Source organism: Camelus dromedarius, chromosome 21, assembly GCF_036321535.1.
Source record: "Camelus dromedarius isolate mCamDro1 chromosome 21, mCamDro1.pat, whole genome shotgun sequence".
NCBI classification, from domain to species: Eukaryota; Metazoa; Chordata; class Mammalia; order Artiodactyla; family Camelidae; genus Camelus; species Camelus dromedarius.
In genome coordinates this window covers 15603190-15627440 of record NC_087456.1, presented here as the reverse complement: position 1 = coordinate 15627440, position 24251 = coordinate 15603190, and the positions used below count along the sequence as shown (strand labels likewise).

The 24251-nt window shown below is 36.9% G+C and overlaps 1 protein-coding gene across 5 annotated transcripts in view; it reads left to right on the top strand.

Annotated features, from left to right (window-relative positions):
* HMCN1 (hemicentin 1) overlaps nt 1-24251 on the top strand; it is a 399451-nt gene that overhangs the window by 169275 nt on the left and 205925 nt on the right. For 4 of the 5 annotated variants that reach the window (XM_064477196.1, XM_031438568.2, XM_064477197.1 and 1 more), the window contains exons 12-15: nt 15217-15358; nt 16461-16588; nt 18883-18996; nt 23792-23950. In XM_064477196.1, the coding sequence (XP_064333266.1) occupies nt 15217-15358; nt 16461-16588; nt 18883-18996; nt 23792-23950 (543 nt within the window). Of the gene's footprint in view, nt 1-15216; nt 15366-16460; nt 16589-18882; nt 18997-23791; nt 23951-24251 lie in introns of those variants that run through there. The other variant, XM_031438570.2, reaches the window with a different exon arrangement.

Below are 24251 nucleotides of genomic sequence, written 5' to 3'. Positions count from 1 at the left end.
CGTCCGACTGTGGGACTGTGTGTCTTTTGTTTGTTGATCTGGTGGAATCTCTGGGGAAGCGTTGCTTTTGTAAATGGCTCACTACATTTCCACATGGTAAAGTGACTAGATAATTTGAGTCAATCCAAGTAGTCACTTGAGTTACTAGAATTTTGGATGTGCTTTTACCAAAACTGATTGTTTCAGGTAGAATAAATGCTAATGGACTTCTGAAATGTGACCTTGATTCTTTACCTGAAGTCTCTTTGAATGGGATTATAAAATAAATCAGATCTTTCTTTGTTACCCCAGGTTAACTTTTTAGTTCTTTGGAATTGTTCAGTCAGTTAGAGCATTGGTGCTTAAGCTTTCCTAGATAAAGAATTATCCAAGGAACTTATTTTTTAAAAATCAGATTTCTAACCCCATGCCCAGAGATGCTGATTTCAAAGGCCTGGTGTTGGGCCTGGGGACCTGTATTTATAACAGACCTCTTAGGTTGTTTCATGAACAACATTTTCCAAACAGTATTCGAATCTGTTCTAAAGTATGAAGCCTATGATATAGAAATGTATATTTTTAAAGGAAACTCTTAATTCTCTTCTTTCTGGTGAAACAGACTGATTATTATCTAACGATTTAAGTTCTGAGGTAAGGTGTTATATAATATACACAATATAAATATAAAAAATACGTCATTACATGATTACTGGCTAGCCTGTATAATCTCTAGTGGTATAATTTAATTTTATGTAGTTAAATGTTTTAAAAAGCAGGAATGAAAAAGTAGTTCCAGGAAACTTAAAAGATATCATTGTTACTTGGATTGAATACACACTTCAGGAATACTTCTCTGGCTTACAGGCGAATCAGTAGCTTAATTCATTACCTCATTTATGTTGCCCTGCCTCCACAGATCTGTTTGGAAACTGTTTCTATCTGGAATACTTTCAAAAGTTAAACATGTAGATTTAATAAAGTTTTGGTAGTAGTTTTACAAAATATAATTAGCAAGAATTTTCTGGTTAAAAATAGCATATTTCTAGCTACTGCAGCCTCTTCTCATTTACAGTAAAATATCTGTAAAGACCTGAAAAAGACAAAACTAAAGAATACTAAAAACCAGTTGCAGTTAACAGTGGCAAAAATTTGGGGAGGAATTTTGTATATAGTATATATAAAGATTTTTATATAAATATGTATACAATCTTAAAGTTCAGTGGAATGAAAATTTTAATCAGTAGTCCATCTTTTTTATATTCACATGAAATCAGGGAGGATGTATCTTTGTTCCTATGTTTCATGGTTTGTTCTAAAAAGAAAATGTTACTCTTTAGGAAGCCAGAATGCTGGCTGCTTATGCTATTAGTAGCTATAACCATCCAGTTAGGAAAACAATAGGACAGGAAGTGGACAGGCAATCTTGTATCACATAGAAAATTGTAATCTGAGATGTTTCTCACTGAACAAAAATATGTGGAATCAAAAGAAACTTGGAGAGGTATGTCAGTAGGGATTTTAGAGACAAATGGTAGGAGAGGGGAGTGCTCCATCTCAGCCAGAAGAGCATCACAGGTCAGAATCAGGCAAGGAACTATGCATATCAGACTGTTACTCAGCCACAGAACTGCAAAGAGGGTTCAACCCGAACAGAAGTAGAGATCAAAATTAGGTACATCCGAACACTTTGTTGACTAACACTGAGTCTGGATAGATGTCACAGCATTGGAAGAGGAATAAACAGAAAACTGTTAAAACAAATAAAGCACAACAGGGAAAAATAAAGCATAGAACCTAAGAAAAAGTACTGGGGGACAAAACAAAAGTGGGAAACACTTAGAATAAATGGATGCTTTGAAGGCAGTAGTTTATTCTAAAAGCTGGGGAAAAAGAATGTTTAGTGTCATTGTTGTCTTTCAAAAAGACCTATCCTCCTTTAAGCCTGAGTATATATTTATAAAGGAAGAACTGGCTAAGATAAAAGGACAACAGCAATTGTGATGGAAGAAATAAATTGTTAAAAATACAATATTAGAAAACAACCTGAAGTAGAGGTGCTAAACAGCAGAATTTATACTACATAAAAATAAAATCAGGGATGTGGTGCATAAACTTGAGAAGTTCAGAATGTTGAGGAAAAGGACTAAGAGCTGTATAATATGACTTTTAAGTAGAAATAAAACAGGTAATGGAACCTAAAGATGTATAGGTATGTAATATGTATTGGTATATAGCAAAGACAGCTGAAACTAAAGAAATAGTTGAAGATGTAATTGAAGACAACTGTCCTAGGGAGAAAAATGGTCCTCAGTGAGCAAATCAAACCAGATCAGTGAAGGGAGAACTTTGCCTAGACACATCCTGGCTGAAATTTCAAATTACTAGTATGGGGGGACGGGGAACTCCATAGCATACAGACTACATCCATACATTATAAACAGAGGGATAAAATGTTGATGTCATACTTCCCAGATTATGCTAAAGGCTGGAAAGTAATTGAAGTGGATATTTGTCATATTTTTGCTCTTAGAGTCTGAACATGTTCCCTAATTTGGGGAGGAAGTCTTTGCTACTTTGGTGGGAGGTAGAAAACAAATGAGATCAGATAATTCCCTTTCTCCAAATCCTTGCAAGTCAATCCTCTAGGGTGACTCAGATGCTTCCAGTGGGATTTTAACTCTTACTAAGACCATGGACACTAAAAAGACTTCGATTTTGGCAACGTCATGGAATTTTGAGTTCAGCAGTATCAGAAGCAAATGTCCCAGTGGCCTTTTACCATCATTCTTAGTTTCCTCAGTGACTCCTAGGCTCATTATCAACTCATCAGAAGAGCCATGAAAAGAAATGCTGATCTCAGAAACTGTGGCTATTGAATCAGTCTCGCTAATGATCATGAGACAACGTGAATGGGCTGACATACTATTTCAGTATGAGAATTCCTCACTGTGGAGATAATGGTATAATTAGACACAGGAAATTTTTCGGAAAAGGAATTCCTTCAAGCAGGGCTTACCATATGACTCAGAAGTATGGCTATGCAAACAAGCAAATCGAAACCATGCATAGTTACGCTAGGAGGAAAAAAATTAGACTATATACAATACAAAAATGTGATTTTTGTGGCAGTGGAACTATAAGTGACTTGACTTATGTTTTTCTGTACTTGAAAAAAAGTATTGAATAGAAATGAACTGTTTTATAACTTGGTGTAAATAGGATTTAAAAATTTTTGAAAATGCTGACAGTTTTATCAGGGGGATCGAATTATGTATGGGTAATATATTTTCTTTCTTTGTTTGCTAAATATTCTATAAATTTGCTTTATCACTTTTATGTTTAAAATAATTGAGATACAATTAAGAAAGTAAATAAGAGATAATTTAAGGAATAATTAAGAAAATAAATTAGGAAATAATGCCTCTCAAAAAGTATCAAGTTAGAACTTTTGACAGTACAAAACTTCACATTTGAAGGTTTAAGGGTCTGGAATTTTATAGGACTACATCACAGAGTAATCTGTTTTAAATCCTTTCTGAACCAAAGTGGAGGGAAAGAAAAAGGATAAATGCAGAATGTCAATTGGTAATTAAATTAGGTTTTCTTATAATGAATAGCTCAATAAGAGAGCCAAGAAAATCCCAACTTCCCCCTTTGCAAGGTTTTTACCAGAATAAATTTTGATCTATAGAAGTCTGTACCCATGTTTGAATAATAAAAATTGAATTTAGTTAGATCATCTATTTTCCTAGACATTTTAATACATGGAAGTCTTGCTGGTTGAGCTTTTAATTTTTGGAGCTTAACCTGAGACACGTATATGTCTGTTTTAAATACTAGTGCCATCTTTGTGGATTTCATTTAGATGGAATGAAATCATATACATAAAATGAAAATTTTCAAATCATTACTTGCAGTCAAAATTTAATTTTATTCACTGCCTTGGTTCTTTGATGTCTCATTATGAATCAACACAAGTGAATGAAAATGCTCTGTTAAAATACTCTTTTCTTTATTTTGTTTTGTTTTGTTTTGTTTTTGCTGCCTTCCATATTAGGAATCTAATAAGGAATGAGTTGGCAGCCTTTAGATTTGAAGGAAAATAATGAAGTTTTACATCAGGTATTTGCTACAGTGTTAACCAAGGAGTACATAGTTTTCCTCTAGAAATCTTTGCTTTTGTAGTTCTCTCTATGGTGACTGTAAACTTTATGAAGAGAAAAGTTTAATATTCACTTACTTTATCTAGCAAATGTATTCTACTGACTGCATGGTTGGGGCAAATTTCTGTTACAACTCAGTTGCGTGCAATAATATGTATAAATGAATATCATTTTTTTTTTGTCTTTCATCCAAGGTATGCATGTGCTATATAGTTGTTAGACCACTTTTTTTTTTAAATTGAAGTATAGTCAGTTACAATGTGTCAATTTCTGGTGTACAGCATAATGTTTCAGGCATACATATACATACATCTAGTCGTTTTCACATTCTTTTTCATTATAGGTTACTGCAAGATATTGAATATAGTTCTCTGTGCTGTACAGAAGAAATTTGTTTTTTTATCTATTTTATATATAGTAGGTAGACCACTTTAATTGTAGATATAATCATATTTCTTTAAAGCTTGGAAGGCAGAAGCATTATTAAAATGTCTTTAAATAGGAATTATAAGAAAGGTTAAAGAATTAGAGGTATTTACATTGTAAAAAGAAAGAAAAGGATATGATGACCTAATAAATACTTCAAGTATATGAAAAATTGTATAAAGAAGCTTTACACCAAGGACATTGTAATTTCCAGCAAAAAATGGACCATAAGAAAATGTGTGTAAAGCCAAGCCTGATGGATTTAAGTGAGCTAGAAAGATGTCTGGATGTTGGAAAAGGTGAATGATGGAATGTGATAGATTTCACAGCACAGGGACTGGGAAGAGGTAGAACAGATGAGAAATCAGCAAACACTTGGATCTACTAAATTATCCAAGTGATGCCACAAATGTTTAAAAATTTCAGATTATTCATGATATACATTATGCCACCTAACTCTCAAAAATTGTGTGCATTTGTATCTGTATTGTGCCCATAAAGGAGAGGAGTTTCTGAAGGTTAGTGGCTTGCCCTAAGGTACAGAGCCAGCAAGCGGCAGAGCCCAGATCTAAACTAGGTCTTTCCACCGTTCTGCATAGTATACAGAAATATCTATCCATGCTACTAGCAGGTAAGTGAAGTGTGAAATGAGAAAATAAATAAAGGGTTCTTGGATATGGATAGGAAAAAGAGTGCTGAAATAAACATTTTTTTTTAATAGAAAAGATACAAAGTGTTTACAAATTCCTGTCACATGGGTAAAGAATCCCTGGAAATCTAAATCTAAACCAAAAACTTTGACTTTAAGTTCTAGTAGGGTAGCTGGTAAGGAGCAGCCTGGAGGAGAGAGGGAACTGAATATGCACACAGAGTACCTGTAAGATGACTTGAGTGTAAGCTCCAGTAAGGCAGGACCCCGTTTTCTTCAGTTTTGGGTCCTTAGTGCCTGACATAATACTCAGCACACAGTACTGCACACAAACACATCTGGGGGAAGACTGAATGAAAGGAGAGTGTTCCGTTAGGCAAAGGAAGTTTTGCCAAGTCTGAAAATTCAATCTGTATGTCATAGCATGTACTAAAAATTTCTTTTGATTCAGATACCCTTGAAACATTGATTAATGTTACTTTAAGTTATTCATTTAATTCAGCAAACATTCTGTTTGTAAAGATTAGATATTTGCAATATTGGAAAACATAGTAACTTGTAGTTTTTATATAAGATGAGAGGGGTTTGATATTTGACTATTATGAATACAAATTAAATTAGAGCTAATACACAAAGTGGGAGTACTTACTGCTGCATCTGCAGAAGGGTATGTTAGGAGCGCTTGCTTATTGAAAATGCAAACCCAGTAGATAGCTGTTACGTTGATGGTATCTTCATTTATGCTATTTCCCACAGCACTATCTATCATACTGTGTCAGGTCTACATTTTTCCATAATAGTGAAACAAGTAGTGAAATGTATGAAATGTCTTGAATGAAAACACATTTTTACAAAAAGCCAGAGCTGGTATCTTGTTTGTTCATTTGTCTGTACGTTTATTCACTCATTCACGTATTCACGAAAAATTTAAGTGTCAGGCATTCTCTGCTCCTTGCTGAGGATATAAATGAGAAGAGAACAGCATCCTTCCCCTCAGTAGGTCCATAATATAAAAAAGGACATAATTAAATACATACTTATTACACTCTGTCATAGGGACTTTACAAAGGTACAGAAGCCTTGAATACTGTCTCAGTGATGGGTAGAGATTGGGAAGAGCTTCACACAGGAGCTGCTGTCTGAGGTATCCACTGGAATATAAGTTAGCGTTTACCAGATAGAAGTCAGGAAAGCCTTTCTAGATGGAGAACACTATATGTGCATAAGCCATGGAAGAACGAGGACCCATAGTTGTGGGGTTGCTGAGAGTAGAGGGTCCAGCTGAATAGGGAGCTCTGGCTGCATGATGGATGGTCTTTTTCCTGCTGTCTTCAGTTATCTTTTCAATATACATGTAGAAGAATCATTTAGGTGTGGTTTTGTTATGTTGGTTCAGCGAAAAGACAAGGTAATTGGGGAAAAAAGGTTGCAGTAATGCTTTGTGGGGTTTAGGCTGGATAAAGGAAGAAGAGAGTGTTAAAGGCATTCATGGTCTGATAGATTGGAATAAAAAAGAAGGTTCAAAGGAGTTGAGGACGTGATGAACTTGGAGCAGGGAAGTGTGGGAGTCAGGAAGTGACAGCTGGAAGGATGGGAGGTTGTGACTCAAATTGGACTCCCAAGACTAAATGTTCTTTCAATCCCATTGTGAGTTGCTTCCCTGATAAGATAACTAAGGTAGCATATGAATCTGCCTAGCAAAATAAATTAAGTGCCAGATTTAAAAATCTTTCCTCCAAGAAGTACTGTGTAGATCCACTTTCACATGCTTTTGATTCTATGACGAGTGCATGATAATTTGTGAAATTATCCGTTTATTAAATGTGTAACCACATTTTTAAAAAAGCTTATTTTTTTTCAGAGAAGTTTTAAGCTCACAGCAAAATTAAGAGGAAGGTACAGAATTTTCCATATACCCCCTGCCCCCACACATGCATAACTTCCCATATTACCAGTATCTCCCGCCAGAGTGGTACATTTGTTACAAGTGATGAACCTACATTGATACATCGTAATCACCCAAAGCCCACTGTCTACATTACAGTTCACTCTTGGTGTTATACAGTCTGTGGGTTTGGACAAATGTACAATAACATGTATCCATCATTACAGTAACCATACAGAGTATTTTCACTGCCCTAAAAATCCTCTCTGTTCTGCCTATTCATTTGTTTCTCACACTTCCTCAACCCCTGGAAACCACTCATCTTTTTGCTATCTCTATAGTTTTGCCTTTCCCAAAATACCATATACTTGGAATCATACAGTCAGGAACCATTTCAAGAATGGCTCCTTTCACTAAAGTTCCTCCATGCCTTTTCATAGCTTGATAGCTCATTTCTTTTTAGCACTGAATAAATATTCTGTTGTGTGAATGTACATAATCACATAATTTTTATAGTCAAAAGATAGTCTTGCCATAATTGAGTCTGAATCAGGAGATACATGTAGATATATGTAAAGCTTTAATAATGTCCTAATATGCCAAGAACTAATCATGGTAGTTATGATTTGCCACTTTTTTCCAAGTCAAATGAGAATAGAAGTTTAAACTTTGGACTTCTCTTTTATCTGGAAATTCTGTGATTTTGGAAAAAGTGTTATAAAGAAGAACCAGTAAAGAACAGACAATGCAGTAGGCAATGCTAGTTATCATTTAGTTAAACATTTTCTAAGTAAGAAAAAATTAAACTTAAAATTCCATCTTTCTTATCAATCATATTTATTGTCTTGATCTGTTTTGGCTAATTATCCAAAGAAGGTCCTGAATTCATGATTTGTTGTTATTGTTAGGGAAAGAAACATATATTGTTAGGGAAAGAAACATAGCATTAAATTGAGACAATGTTAATGTATAGGTAATTTTATATTAGGAATTACTTAAAATGGGTTTTAAGGCAGCAAACAGTTGGTACATTTACATATTCTTGTATCTTAACATTAGAAAAATGAAAGTTGTAAATTTTTAAGAAAAGAAATCTTGATGGGTATTTGCCATTATGATTTTGTCATTAGGATAGAACGTAGTCTGAGTTTATCATTGTATGTCTCTGAAATTACTACCTTTCTCTTATTAGCTGAATTTCATAATCACATTGGGGTTTGGGCATAGAGTTTTTTTGCAAATCCAGCACATAACTGTCAGTATTTAGTCTTTGCCTGTGTGATTGATTGCGAGTGCACGCACTTAGTGGTAAGTCAGTGAATTAATGACCTTCTCTTTGAGATGTAATAGACTTTCTTTCTATCAGCACTGTGCAATAAAACTTTATATAATGATAGAAATTTTATATATCTTTGCTGTCCCATGTAATAACTACTAGCTGTATGTGGCAATTGAACACTTGAAATACGGCCAGTGCACCTAAGGAGCTAGTTTTGAAATTTGATTCAGTTTTGGAAAATTTAAATCCTGGAGAGGATTTTTCCAGGATGCTGCTTCAAATGACATCATTCTCCTTCTAGTTCTGTGACTTAGCATATAGAACTGTTTGAGTTTAGTGTTCCCTGTCTGAATCCTGTGTATACGGCTAAGCCCCTCTCATGAATCACCTCCTTTCCTGGTATCTTGTAGAACTTAATTAATTAATTAATTAATTGGGATATAATTAAGTTTTTTCAATTTTTTAAAAATTGAAATATAGTCTCTTACAACATGTCAATTTCTGGCAAAATGTCCCAGTCATGCATATACGTACATACATTTACTTTCATATTCTTTTTCATTAAAGGTTATTAGAAGATACTGAGTATAGTTTCCCTGTGCTATACAGAAGAAATTTGTTTTTTATCTATTTATATATAGTGGTTAATATTTGCAGAATCTCCAACTCCCAAATGTATCCCTTCCCACCCCCTTTAACATAGTCTTATTTCTTTTTTTGCCACACAGTTTTGCATATGGTCATGAACAGCTTCATATGCCTAGTTGTTTTCCTCCAGTCGTAGTGTATGCGCTGTAAGATATGTACTGCCCTGTTTATTTTTTAAATCACAGTGCCTAGCACAGAGATAAAAACATAGTTGTACCCAAAAGATGTGTGCTCCTTAATTGCTGAATGGACCTAAACCTAACAGTCACAGACTATAGGGAAGACTGGGGTCACTAACCTTATCTTTCATGTTTCCACGTTAACTTCAGTGGCTTATTTGAATCACATGAACACGTTCAGTTTTCATTAGATAAGTACTTCTTCCTGTTTAAAGCACATACCAACATATAACTGCTTTTATTTCAACCATATTTTATAACAAAATCTGATTATCTCATGAAAAATTTACAGACATGTTATTTTAAAAGTATTTTTAAACAATTTCACCCTAATTTAAAAATTATACCATGTGAGTTTTGCAAAATTTTATGATAATAGGCTAAAGCAATTTTTCACTTATAAGGTGACACAGTGACTGCTAAAAATCCAAATGCTTGTACTGGTCAGGCTTACAAGTGAAAGTTAGAATAAGTGGAGTGGTATTTATATGATATGAGCTTAAAGTTTTGTTTAAAACGGACCATCTTCCTATTTATCTGGGAACAGAAAAAAGTTTCTATTGATTCCATTAACTGCTCCTTTATGAGGAGGATTTTTGAAGCTGAAAATGAACACAGGCATCCTGGTTAAATTTAAGCGTATTCAGTGTAGAGCTGCCATTTCCTCCACAGTCACATGCTGCCACATGGAACACAAAGGGCAGGTCAGAGCCTCCTTTTCTCCTTTGCGTTATGTCTGTATGAATATGAGAAGTATTAATTTGTCTTCTGTGGTGTCTGGAAAGGGTAGATGTCTGTCACTCATTAGTCCATGTCACCAGAGAGAATTTTGCAATAAAAAAGGAAATACTTCTCAAGATGATTGATGGAGTAAGTCCCTAATGACCAGAATTACTTCACTAAGTATGAAATTATCATAACCATATGCTCATTACATCATCATAACTCTTTTTTAACATGTGCCAGGTGACATAGGTATTAGCAAGCTTTTTTCCCATCAGTAAAATGAAAGTTATCTATCTTAGTTGAAATTTCTAATAGATTTTGAGTATCTAGAAATATCTCAAATTTCAGAAGAATCAAATAACATAAGTATTATTTCTTAGTAGGATACATAACCTAAATATAATATTACAAGCATGAGAATTATGATCAAGTTTCACTTGTAAATATCTAGATAATACATTTGTATATATGTGTTTTAAATACTATAGTACTTATTTTATCACTCTTTGTCACACTTTACCATAAAATGGAATATAAATAATAGCAAAAATTGCATGGTGGCTGCCACATACCAGAAATTGTTTAAGTCTTTTATGTATATTTAGCTACTCCACAGTAACCCTGTAATTTAGATACTATTATTTATCCCCCTTAGGTAAAGACCAGATACCATGGATTATTTAACCATTTTGAGTCCTAGTTGCTTTATCTGTAAAATGGCAGTAGCACTTCGTAGGGTTATTGAGGAAAATAAATGATGGGTCTAGAGTTAGGTACTTGGCACATAGGCACTCAGTAACTTTTACCCACTTTCCTCTTTCAATGAACTGACTACTAGAAAGAGGTCTAGTCCCTAACTGTACATAATATCTTTTGGTATACAGTATTCTCTGAGATCTTTGAGGTCATAAAGTATCTGAAACATAGCAGATACTAAATAAATGTCTGCTTTGTGAAAGAATGAAAACAGAAATTTGCCCAAGTACTCTAAATATACCAGTGGTGAAAAATATTTTAAATTATTGCTTACGTAATTCAAATTATTACCATTATCTGATTAAGTTGTTGATGGTAATTAAATCCCCCTTGAAGAGAAAGGCCTTAGATCTTTTCTTTGAGAGTTTCCTACCGGAGACATAATAGCGGCAAATCAGACCCCACTGACCACTACTAGGAAGTATGCTTCCTGCCTGTGAAGATGACCCTGGAGATTTTCAAGAGTTAGGTGAGATTTCTCTTCCTTGGTCTTTGCAGACAGAGCAATGGCTATTTTCATGTCCTCCTATAATTCACTTTGCCAACCTTTGCATTGATAGTATGTTAAGACACCTAAATCTTAAAGTAGTAGTTTTTATTCTTAGTATCCTAATCTATGTTTAACTTTTAAAAATCATTGATGAGGCATTATAAAAACTTACATATTTTGCTTTTGTTATGATTGAATGAATTAATGCTTTATTCCCTATCGGAGTGCCACGTCCCATTGCTTTGGCTAGTGAATACTTCGTTGTTATTTATAATGGTGGTGCTGATGATTGACAGTAGTGATGTTGATGATAATGGTGCTGAAAGGAGATTGAAAACCAACTAAGAATGGATTGCTTCTCCCCAAAGCCTAGAAGTGGAGTCTGGACTTCAAAAGAATTGAACAATGGTTCTTAAATTCCTTATTCTTGCTCCATTAAAACTACTTTTTTAAAATAAGAGGAATTTTTTTCTAGGAATTGAAAAAAAAATCTAACCGTTGAAATAATTATAGTGAGGTCTATTGCATCCTTATTTAACCTAAACAAGTAAAGATGGAATCATTCTGATCATCTTTATTCAACTGTTTTTGGTAGAAATCCAATTACGCTTCCCTGTGTTTGTTCATATCCTTTCTGATTTTCTTATCGTCGGCAGAAATATTCTTTCCAGGCCAGTGGTAAATTTCTCACCTTCTGTGGGATGATGTCATCCCATTTGTATGTTGCACGCAGACTTATTTCATGACCCTAAGCAGCACCCTATATCCAGGCTTTATTTGAAAAACGACCTCTTAGCTCTCTACATCCTGGTTTGGGTAACTGACATTTATTTTCGCTTTGATATCTGAACTACAGAGCTTACCAGTGGGATTCTTGCTGGGAGAGATGCCAGGCCAGTTCTGGCAGCCTCCATTGGAAGGCATCATGTTTAGACAGAAATCCTAAGAGCTCCTGAATCTTTGCAGCAATCCTATGTTAAAATGAGGTAGAGAGGAGAAACCTTTTATTTTAAAAAGGTGAGACTGAGTAAATGTGGGCATTCAATAAATACCAAAGAAAAACATGTTCATTTTCCCCCCTCTTTCCCTGAAGATTGTCAGCAACACCCCCACAGCATGTGTAGTTCTCCAGCATCTCAGAGTTGATGGACTCCAGATGGAATCACAGTTTGAACTTACTGGCCATGGCTAGTTGCCCTTGACCTCACACATTTCTCTAGCTGTATGTTCACCAAGAATAATCCATGGAATAATGAGGCTATCAACCAAGTCCGCTGGCCGGAAAAAAAGCCCTTTAAACATTAACTTCAAAGACAAAGATTATTTGAAAAACACAGTGTAAACAGGAAATTGAAAAGGGGGCGATTATAAGCTGCTAGCAGTTAGGCACGAATTAGGTTTGTTCTGTGTTGTAGCTGCCCAGTCCAGTGGTACCACTTCTGTCTCTTTCAGATGTATGAGGGTTCCTCAGACTAGTTTTTCTTGGTGGAACTAAGCCACAATTTGCAGACCAACTTATAATAAAGATCCATCATAAATATATCCAGATCTAACTGACTAATTGAATTCGCAATTTCATTTATAGTAGAAACCCATTTAAATGGAAAGCTGATACCATGTCTGTTTTGGCTCTTCACTGTATCCCTGCAAAGTTAGCCCAGAGCCTGGAACCTAAACATTCAAAAAGCACATGTTGTTGAATTAATTAATTTATTTTTATTTATACTCATGACATCTATTTCAAACATTATGGACATGATTTTATTTTTATTTATCTTATTTAATGGGGGATATTTACACTAAGCAAGTTATTTAAACTACCAGTTATAAAATAAATAAGTCACAGGGATATAATATACAGCAAAGGGAATATACTCAATATTATAATAACTTGTATGGTACCTAATGTATAAAAATCTCTAATTACGGAATTTGATATATAGTATTATGAGCCAATTATAATTATACATCAATAAAATTTTAAAAATGAGATTTTAAGAATAAAGAAAATTATTAAATATTTCTTTGATGATACCTTCTTTGAAGACTAATTCTTACTGTCTAGTAGTATAGATGTAGAACATATAATTGATTAGACCAGATATATGAACATCTGAGTTACCCCACAGAATTCTTGTATTATTTTTGACAATAAATTTCTGATTTAATATTTCACTTTTAAAAGTCTTTTTTTTGCCATAGTCATGGAGTATAATAAGTACTTTGAGTAATTGATATTTTCTATTTAGTTAAGGTCCTGGGAATCCATGGGCATGAGGCAAATGATTAGTATAGCAGGATGTTGAGAGGCTGGCAGGCATAAAACTTCTCAGAGCCAAGTTACATTTTAGGAATGACCTGTATTCCATCAACAGTTTTAAGTGTGTGTTATTTACAGTCACTGTAATGACGTGAAAGGAATGTTAGACACTGTGAGATATACTGGAGTATGGAATGATATGAAAGACATGGCCTCAACCTCAACAGATTTATAATCTAATAAATAAAAAGGGAAAGAGCAATTCAAACAAAGGCAGCAGTCAGGATGAGGTTAGCTCCAAACCTATGTTCACTGTTTAGAAAGAGGCAAAAGGCCCTATCTAGAGAGTTTTCCTGAAAACAGGTTTATGTTGAAGCTCTAGATGAGCAGACAGAAGCCAGGGGCCTGCTGGTGTGTGCAAAGTAGCAAGTGGTCCCATGGTAACCAGTAGAGACTAGAAACACTACATTGGGGTCAGATTTATTTTACTCTCAAAGACAATGTACGTCCTGTGCTTTCAGTACTTTTGGTTTCTCTTCACTGTTCGAGCCAGATCCCTGATGGGGGTCATCCGTAGAGCAACTTCCCAGCCAGAGCCCAGGCAGGGAGCCTGAGGCTGGTGCCATCTGGGCACCATTATCAACCAGCAGTGCAGCAGGACTGTGATGGCCAATGTGGGCTAGAGCATGGTCAGGGAGAACCTCAAAGTGTGGATCTACCCCGAGGGCACGTGGAATGAAAATAGGGAACTGCCACCTTTCAAGAACAGTACCTTCTACTTGATGATCTAAGTCCAGTTTCTCCTCAGCTGTGTGTTGTACTCCACCTTCTACTCCTTCTACAACCCCAAGGGGAAGCTCTTTGCCTCAGGAAGGGTCAAGGTGGAGGTGCTGGATGTCATCCTCACCAGCAGCCTCCCTGTGGCTGATGTCTCTCAGCTTCTGGACTCTTGCTGCCAGTCCATGAGGACCACGTTCTTCCACATGTCCAAGGCACCTCCGAAAAACAGAACAACTGCAGGGCCTGGTGCCCAGCCAGCCCAGTAGCCAAGGCCATGGATGGGGCAAGAGCTGGGGACAGAATGGGCAGGAGGCAGTTCCTGGCTAGAGAATGGACAGAGGGGCCCCCACCCACCTGCCAAATATCACTGTGTTCTTCTCCCATCTCATCCCTCCTTTACATTTGGGTCCTAGAAGGTGGAAGCCTCTTTCTGACATTGGCTCAAACCCAGGTCCCGTGATGTCCCCTCAAAGGAAAAGTGTGCTAGACCCCCACCAAGCTCCCAAGGAAAGGCCTCACCCATCCACATGCTCCAAGATCTGAGAGTAGGAGCAGGCCTGGGGCTCCCGATGGACTGACAGGGCTGGGCTGAGCTGCGAGGCCTCTGGACCGACGGCCAGAGATGAGGCCCTCTGCTGTCGTGCCTGGGCTGTGAGATGCAGAGGCAGGCTTTGGGGTCCCAGCCATAGTCTGTGTTGGTCTTTCAGGAAGAAGAGGGGCTCTGTGGAGTGGGATGGGGGGTGCCCAGGTCTTGTACTACCTGGGCTGCAGGGAGCCTGAAATCAGGGTCTTCTGCTCCTGCCGACCTTGGGGAGCAAGTCTACTGAGTGTGCATCATTACTGTTTATGAATGAGCTCTTGGAAGTGCCAAATAAATAACTAAATGGATACAACTGAAAAAATAAAGGTGTGATAGTGAGAAGCCTGCAAATCTGCCAACAGAGGGAGCTCTTAAAATCGCTGACATTTCACTATATGTGTTTTTTTTATTTGCAGAACCTCCCAAAGTCACTGTGATGCCCAAGAATCAGTCTTTTACAGGAGGATCTGAGGTCTCCATCATGTGTGCTGCAACAGGTTATCCCAAACCAAAGATCGCCTGGACCATGAATGATACATTTATCATGGGTTCACACAGGTACTGGGTTTGTATCATGTTCTTTGTTTTTACTGAGTGAGAAAAGTTGGTGAAATTTCTGAACAAAGTAATCTGACCAGATCCCTAAGGTTTGGGCCAGGAAATGTCAATAAAATGACAAATGATGAATGTGTAGAGTCTGAGGTTCTTAAGTCTGGAATTCAAGAGCTGAGAATAAGTGCTTCTCAAAAAAAAATTTTTTTTTGCAAACATAACACCCTAACAATTGGTTTACCATGAATAATTGAAATGGGGATGATAAACTTCCTGGGGGTAAAGTAATGTGTCTTTTTGATCCATCTTGTGAAGGCTTGGTCCTGGGACTGACAGAAGAGAGAGGGAGAGACAAAAGGACCGAGCAGTAGCACTGATTAAAGTGTGGGCAGACATTCTTTATAACTCCTGTTCACTGTTTGCCGTGTTACACTGAGAGGCATTTTATTCTGCTGGATGCTTTTAAAAGACAGTGAATCGTTTTCCTGCTCAAAGAGAGTAATGAACACATGGGGCATAAACAATGAAGTTTCCAGCCATTGGGCTTCCATTACTCTGGGTTTGGCATGAGGACGAGGGCCGAGGTGTGAGGCAGGTTCTATTCCTGATGGCTTCACAGGCTCCCTTGTGACTTGTGACATGAAGAATTGCATCTCTCAGGTTTTCATTTTGAGGGGCCGTTTAGCCTAGGAGTTTACACTGGGTTGCCTGGGTGCAGATTCCACTTCATCCCTTTCCTAGCCCTGACTCGAGGCAAGTTGTATAACCTCTTGGCTCATCTGTAAAACAGGGAGAATGACTGTATCTAACTCATTGGGTTGTTAGGAAGATTTAAAACATTAATAAACGTAAAGCTATTAGAGCAGGCCTGGCACGTGGCAGGTACTGGGTTTGTGGGATCTATTATCATTGATGCTGCTGCTTTTGCTATTACTGTTATTATTATTATTATAAAATTTCTGCTTATAAAATAATGATGTTAATCATTTCTGCAATCAGTACCAAAAATGTAACTCTAAAACATTTAAAAGCATTTGAAAGGAAGATTATTTAGTTCCTTGATATTATCATTAGGGTATTTTCAATTTTATTTCCTTTTTGTCTGCAGATATAGGATGACCTCAGAAGGTAACTTACTTATCAAAAATGCTGTTCCCAAAGATGCAGGGATCTATGGTTGCCTGGCAAGTAACTCAGCTGGAACAGATAAACAGACTTCTACCCTCAGATACATTGGCAAGTATAATCAGTCTAAAAGGCAGTTCAAATACGATGAATATCATAACAAGCAACGTCAAAGTCCTTTTCTGAAAAATTAATATTAGGAATGAGTTATAACCAGTCATATAATTTATTATTCATTTCACACATTGGTTAAAGCAAACACTGCAATTAAGTTTAAAAGTTCAAGGAGTGAATAGCTTCATTAGTTAATAGAAATCAAGGAAGCTTCCAGATTATGAAAGAGTTGCAGATTTTGTCCACAGAATTCTGTCCTCCCATGGTTTGTCTCTTTGAAATATTTCACTTACAAATTAATAAATTCTGTATTCTTTCTAGTTGACCTCAACCTGCATTTTATATTTTCCACTTATATTCAAAACTGTTTATGACATTTCTGTTATAGTCTCTATAATATTTCTGTCATTTGGCTTGTCTGGACATTATTTTTGCTCTTAATCTTCCGTTTTTCCCCTCCAAACTCAAAGATGTACTTCATGGCAACTATTCTGTAGCATAATATTCTATACTATAGCAGAATATAATATATTCTAACATATATATTTATAATTACATATTCTAATATGGAATATGGAATAGAATATTTTAATTTGGTCTTTTTTAGACAAGAAAAGGACAAGGGCATTGCATGCTTGATGTCAGACTGTAAATTGTGAATAATTAACGACTAGCAATCCACCCTTTCACTTACTCTTATTCATCATCATTCATAGTAAGGTAGTAAAATTGGTAGTGGAGAGGAAGGAATATAAAAGGGCCACAATAAAGGTTGAGAACTGTATTGGTGTGTACAGATGAGGGAAGTAACAAAAGTGTCATGAACACTGAATCTAAAAGTTGGAGAGAAGTGGTCTCATTTATAGAAATGAGGAAGGCACATGGCAAATATGTTTAGAAGGGAAGACAGGCTCAGATTTAGACATAATTAAAAATATTCACAGAACACCCCTGTGGAGGGGGAACAGACAGTTGGAATTGTAGAAAGGGGGCTGAAACAGATTCTGCGTTGCAGAAATGAATTTTGGTACATTCACAAAGAAGCCAAACTATTCTACCCGCTTATTTAACTAATTAATCACCCAGAGTATGTAAATTCTGTGCTAGAGGTCGTGGAGTATAAAATTTAAAAATGTATGTTATACTGTCCTTACTCTTCAAGAGCTTGAATAATGGGTGTGGATATACATAAAGAAGTATGAGAAGGCAGACAAAGAAGCCTGGAAGGTTGAAAGAGGGAGAGATTAATTCTGACTGGGGAATTTGCAAAGATTTCTCAAAGGAGACAGGATTTAAGCTCAGTCTGGAAGAATGAGTGGGATTTGAAGAGTTGCGGCAATGGGCATTTCAGGCAGAGGAAACAACGTGAGCAAAAGCAGGAAGGATGGAGAAAACAGGGCATGTTAGGACTGCCAGCATGGTTCCGTAACTTGTGATAAATAAGGAAGTGTAATGGAGGGTGAAGTTCAAGAGGGAGCCTTGCACTGGTTTATGGGTTTTGAAAGCCAAACTAGAGAATTATGAAATGGAATCACTGAAAATTTTCTCACCAAGGAGTAACCTGATCTCTGAGAAGTTAACTCTTGGCTTTGTTTAAAACTACCTCAATAGACATTAGGAAGTACTAAGAAGTTTAGTTGGGAAAAAATGTGAGTGAACTAAAGTGTTAGGCAAAGAGGTGAATCAAACAGAGTTAAGGAAAGAAACTTAGAGAATGTCTACATTCAGCATCAAAGGGAAAAACAGAGTCAAAAGCTGGAGTCTCTACTTTTTATAGATGCAAATTTTAGCCTTAGACTACAACTCTCCCTCTGTACATAGACATGAATATCTTTAAAGTCACAATTTGTTAACATATTTCACCAGCAATTATGTTCCCCTCAAGTCTTAATTTACCCAAGACAGTATCAACATCATAGCTCTTTTGATTATATTTTTATTACTGTTGTCCTCTGTTTCTTTCAGTTGCTTCTATGAGATGTGTTCAGCTTTCCAAGATTTTTCCTTCCTTATACACCTTTTTTTTTTTTTTCCTTTCATAAAAACCTTTCAATTAGTTTCCTAAATTTTTGGACTCTATTTCATCAGAATTGTTTTTGCCTAATGTCCTTTTGGCCTTAGTAGATGATCTTTTTGTCTCATACATCTGTGTACAGATACATTGTAAGAGTTTCTTTCTGTTTATAAGCATATAAATAGTAGTTTTTTTAATTGGTTCATTTAGTAAACATAAACAAGGTGCATGTAGCATTGTGCTGTATGTCAGCCATCTGCCTGTTCGTTGTTTTCAGAAGCCCCAAAGTTGATCGTAGTTCAGAGCGAGCTGTTGGTTGCCCTTGGGGATACAACGGTCATGGAATGTAAAACCTCTGGAGTTCCTCCACCTCAAGTTAAATGGTTCAAAGGTACATTTCTTAAGTGTGTTCATGTCTAGTTCGCTTAGTTGTGTTTTCTCTTTCAGATAAAAATGATTTGTTAAAAATTTGTTGTGTTGTGTGACTTAGCAGCCTCAATAAAATGTGTTTATGGTCTCACTAGAGACGATAGTTCAAAACTCTGAACTCTGAATTTCAGCGTTTGACATCTGGTATGGATTACAGGACTGTGAAAATCAAAGCAGGAAAAGTTCGCCTTTGCTAATCCAGCTGAACGTTGTCTTTGTTAGTTTAGGATTGTTTCCTGTAGAAAATTGTCCAAGAATACTCAGTTCATGTTTAAAATAGCTTCACTGATTTCACTTTACTTTTCTTAGAGATAATGGCTCTCACAATTAGAAAGTTTTCTAGATTCTCCAGGACATTTCCTATAAAGTGCCCAAATAAAGACACATGGGCACTGACAGTTGAATGACATCTGTTATTGAAAGACAAGTGTATTTGGGGCTCAGCTTCATCATGCGTGGTAGGTGTTTGCATGAAGTACAGAAGTTATCTGCCTGTCTCTGTGGTACAAAGATTCTGCCTCCATGAGTCTGTAATAAAGAACAGTGATGTGCTGCTTCTCCTTGGTGAGAATGCCGCTGGGTCCTGGTCCGGGCTCAGAGGCTGACAGCAGGTATTTGTGTAAAATGACCTGCTTCTGTTTCTCTCTCAGCTCTTCCCTTCTATGAGAAAGAAAACTTCGCAAATAGCCTAACAAGAGGTTGCTAGGATTATGGAGATGCTGTTTGCAAAATACTCTCTAATCTTCAGATGAAAAATGCTAAATAGTACAAAGCACTATTGTTATGATTCTGTTTGTTAAATCACAGACATTCCCATAGCAACGGGTTGATGTCATAATCACAAAATCGTGAATTCAGCTGGGGTTCAAACTCTTGGGGAACATGAGGTGAAAAAGAAAGGCTCTATGTAGAAAACACATACTTTTAAATGACACAAATCAAAAACAGGGAGGGAAACCAGGAGATAATGTCATTTTCATAATTTTCCATGTGAAATGATTTCTAGTCATCACGTTTTTTCTCTGATAAGAAAGCATTTCTGGATTTGTTTCTTAAATAGGTTTCGGTTGTATTTCAGTCAACATAAACTAATTTTTCCTACTTAAAACATTTAAATCTTTGAATTGTAAATGAAATAGATAGGAGTTACAAATGCACATCATAATTAAGCAAATCCAGAACAAAAAGGTGTTATAGATGCAGTATTTCTTTTTTTAGATGTCAGTCAGTCCATCACTGGAGTTCATTGGGCCCAGTAAATAATATCCCATTTCTCTGGCTGAGTTATGAACCAGCAGAGCTAGAATGTGGTCATTAAACGCTGACAGGCCATGTTGGGGGATCTGCTCCGATGTTCAACAACAATCTGCAGAGCTGCCCTGAGCCCCAGGGTCGGGCCAGCTTACTCTCCCAGTCCCAGGCAGGCGATTTACTCCATCAGCAGAGACTGGATCATAAAGAGCAAAACTAGGGGACCAACTCTTCTACATACAGGGTGGCTCCAGAAAGAAAGGGGAAGGAGGCAGCTGACCTGCCTTCCCCACCTCTGCTGGGGATGAGACACCGAGCAGGTTAGGAAAATCCTACCTTGTGGAAACCATAGGGATGAAGAAGAGTTCTTTCCCTCCCAAGAATAACTTTTCCTTCATACCCTTTCTTTCAGGCAGTTCTGGTTGAATAAAGAAAGTGGTTGTTTATTTTTAAATTTATGATAGTGGGAACACATAAGCTCACCCTCTTAACAAATTTTTAAGTATACAGCACAGTATTGGTAACTCTGGACACTGCTGTACGGCAGTCTCTAGAACTTATTCATTTTGTGTAATTGAAACTTGATGCCTATTGAACAACTCCCCATGTCCCCTGCCCGGCAGCCCCTGGCAACCACCATTTATTAATAAAGGATATTCCATTCAGATCATCCGAGAAAAGGAATTCCGTTAAGTACGGAGGCCCGCCACAATTTTCGATTTTTAATTTTTAGAAATGAGCAACATAAAGTGGGTTCAAAGAAGAATCAAGGACACTATTACAATGTTATATAAAGGATATTTCTGGTAAAGTATTAAAGAAATTGGATTTATTTCTTTAGATTGATGGTAGTTAAAGGGTCATGGGGAATCCCTGGGGGTTCCCCACAATTCTGGGAATCTATGAGATCAAAATTATTTGCCTAATAATACCAAGATGTTATTTGTCTTTTTACACTCATGGTCTCATGACTGTATAGGGGAGTTTTTGGAGGCTGTCTGACCTGTGGTATCCAACAGAGTGAACGCAGAAACAAATATAAGCACTCAGCTGTCTTCTGTTAAGCTAGACATTCTAGAAATTGGCAAAAATGTGAAACAATGCCAGTTTTCTCACTAATTTTTTCTTGTTTGGGGAAATAAATTATTTCATAAAATATGTTTATTATATTAAAATGTCATGAGTTTGTTATTGTAAAATAAATACATAATATTTTAACTTTTTATAGTTTAATTTCTAAAATGCTAAATACAAATAAATAAATCCTCATAAAGTCTCTGATAAGTCCCCAGTAGTGTTTAAAGAGTGTGAAAGGGTCTTGAGACATTTTGGAGAACCACTTAATAACTAATAACCATCAGCAATTTACAGGGTCTTATGCCATGAGTGATGGTCTCTCTGCCGGTCCTTAGATCACAGAGCCAGAGTTGAATTGAACCACAGCAGAAGGAGAACCCTCCTCAATGGAAATGATTGTTAAATCCCAGAATAGATTGTCAGGGAAGTTTATATATTTTATTATGTATGTGTAACATTTTTCTAATCTTATCTAATATTAAAACTAAATACTCCCTACTTCATTTTCCTCTCAAAGTTTTGTATTTCTCTATGGCTTCTCAATAATTTCATTACTAACTGTCCAGTAGAAACCAAGAAAGGAGAGATAATCTAAATGTGATCAAAACTCAAACTTGATACAACCAGTGTTTTCCAATTGATGTTTTGTTTCATCACTGCTGTTCTTTAAACCTTTTTATTTTGAAAAAAGCTACTGGCAAAAAGGATCTTCTTTTCATTCTGTTCTGTCCTCTGACATACACAGAAGAAATGAGGGAGAAGTAAATTCCAAAAACCTAAATGCATTTTAGTCCAAACATTTTAATGCCTGATGAGCAGCTCGGTCACATCACATCCTCCCTTAGTGGGAGGAAAGTTTATGTCAACATCATCTGCTTTTATTTATGAAAATTTCCCAGAGGCACACAGACCCAGCTTTAGCTGCTCCTCTCATTCTCGTGTGGTATGCAGTAGCAAGCTTAAAAGGATGATTGAGGTTTTAAATATTGGAATGCTGAAAAATACTTTTGGCACTGACAGTAATGTAATTTTTTGTGTGTTTTTAAATTTATGGCTCCTTTGACCTCTTCTCCTCTCCAGATTATAAAAACAAAAAGAGAATGGTTTGTTTGTTGCCCCAAGTCTGTTGGGTGGTGCTTTATGTAGTGTCCTGGAGAATTTCTAGCTCTGGGGATTTAGCCTGTTAAAAGCTAAGGGAGTTACTTCTACAGTCCTCAGGTCCAGGGCACGTGGCTAGGTTAGTATATGGCATTTTGGAGAGAGCCTCTTCAGACTTGACATCTCAGCATACTGTGAAACCCTAAGAGCACTAGCCCTTACGCCTCTGGAATTTTTTAGGATCCCTACAGAGAATTTGATATCACCCTTTATGAAAAGAAACAAAAAAGATAAGGACACTAAGATGGCACTAAATATCAGTATTTGCTATTTCTTACGATACTCCTCATCCTGGTTAATTTCATTCTTAGAGGAGGAGAAATCCTGGAGGAAGAGAAGCGGAAGGACAGGCTTACCTGACTTACAGGTGTGTTGAGGCATTGCCTGCCTTCAAGTAGAAATGGTTCTCAGGGGACTTGAGGTACTGCAGGGGCAGGCAGCCCAGATACAGCTGATCTTTCTTGGGTCATTCTACCCTCACACTCAGTGGCTGGTTCCATCCTACACACATTCATCCCCTGCCTGTTTCTTACCCAAAACCTGTAACTCCAATTTACAGAACTTTGATGTGTAATACAGACTTGATAGTGGTATCATGGGAGACTTAAGTAATGACACCCCTCTCTAGCCATCATCAGGGGTTCCTCATCCATTTTTTCTGTTCTCTCAACAAGCTCTTCTGTACCCTCTCTAGCCAGCTGTGGTTCCTTCTTCCCCAGCCATCCTTAGAATCCTCACAAGGTAGCTACTACCTCTCACAGGACAAAACCTAACTGAGAGCCTTCAGCAAACCAGAAACCTGGCCAATTAGCCAAACTAAGAACACCCATAGCCTCCAGAGCATTTCCTGGGTAATTGAAATTCATCCTGCCACAAAGACAGTAGAAAACTTTTCCACCTTCAACTTCTCATTCCCTTCTTCCCTAACACGGCCACAATGACAGCTGCCACTCTTTCCCAGTCCCCTAGCATAGCCTCAGAGTTTGTTCTTATTTAGGTACACACACAATGGGAAATATTAGTATGTAGTTCATTTAGGGTCTGATGTTTGGCTGTAGGTTAGCCCATTGAAATATACAGACTAATAAATCAACTCATCACCATGAAACACTATTCTTCCATTGCATAAACATTGTTTAAGTGCTGCATTGTGCCAGATACTGGTATTTAAAAACTTGACAATCAATTATCTTCAAAAGTTTTGAAATCAAATCAGTAGCCAACTAGGTAAACACTTTAGTGCTTAATGTTCTCCCCTTGTTTTGACTTAGGGGATCTTGAGCTGAGACCCTCAACATTTCTCATTATTGACCCCCTCTTGGGACTTTTGAAGATTCAAGAAACTCAAGATCTGGATGCTGGTGATTATACATGTGTTGCTGTCAATGATGCTGGAAGAGCAACTGGCAGGATAACTCTGGACGTTGGCTGTAAGCATCCTAGCTCTGATAGACAAGTTTGTTTTGAAATTGACCTGGTATTTGGTCATGCTTATAAGTTTGAAACATTTGGCAGAGACATTTGTCAGAATGGCAAGATGAGAGTTAGAATTTCAGATTATGAATGTAATGATGGTAGTCAGCATTGACCAAGTGCTGGGTACCATGCACTGTGCTATCCTCATACCAAACCTGAGAGGAAGCTACAATAATTTTCTCCATTATGTAGGTAAGGAAATGGAAGCTTACAAAGGCTAAGCGACTTGACCAGGGTCCCAGGGCTGTGGGGGCC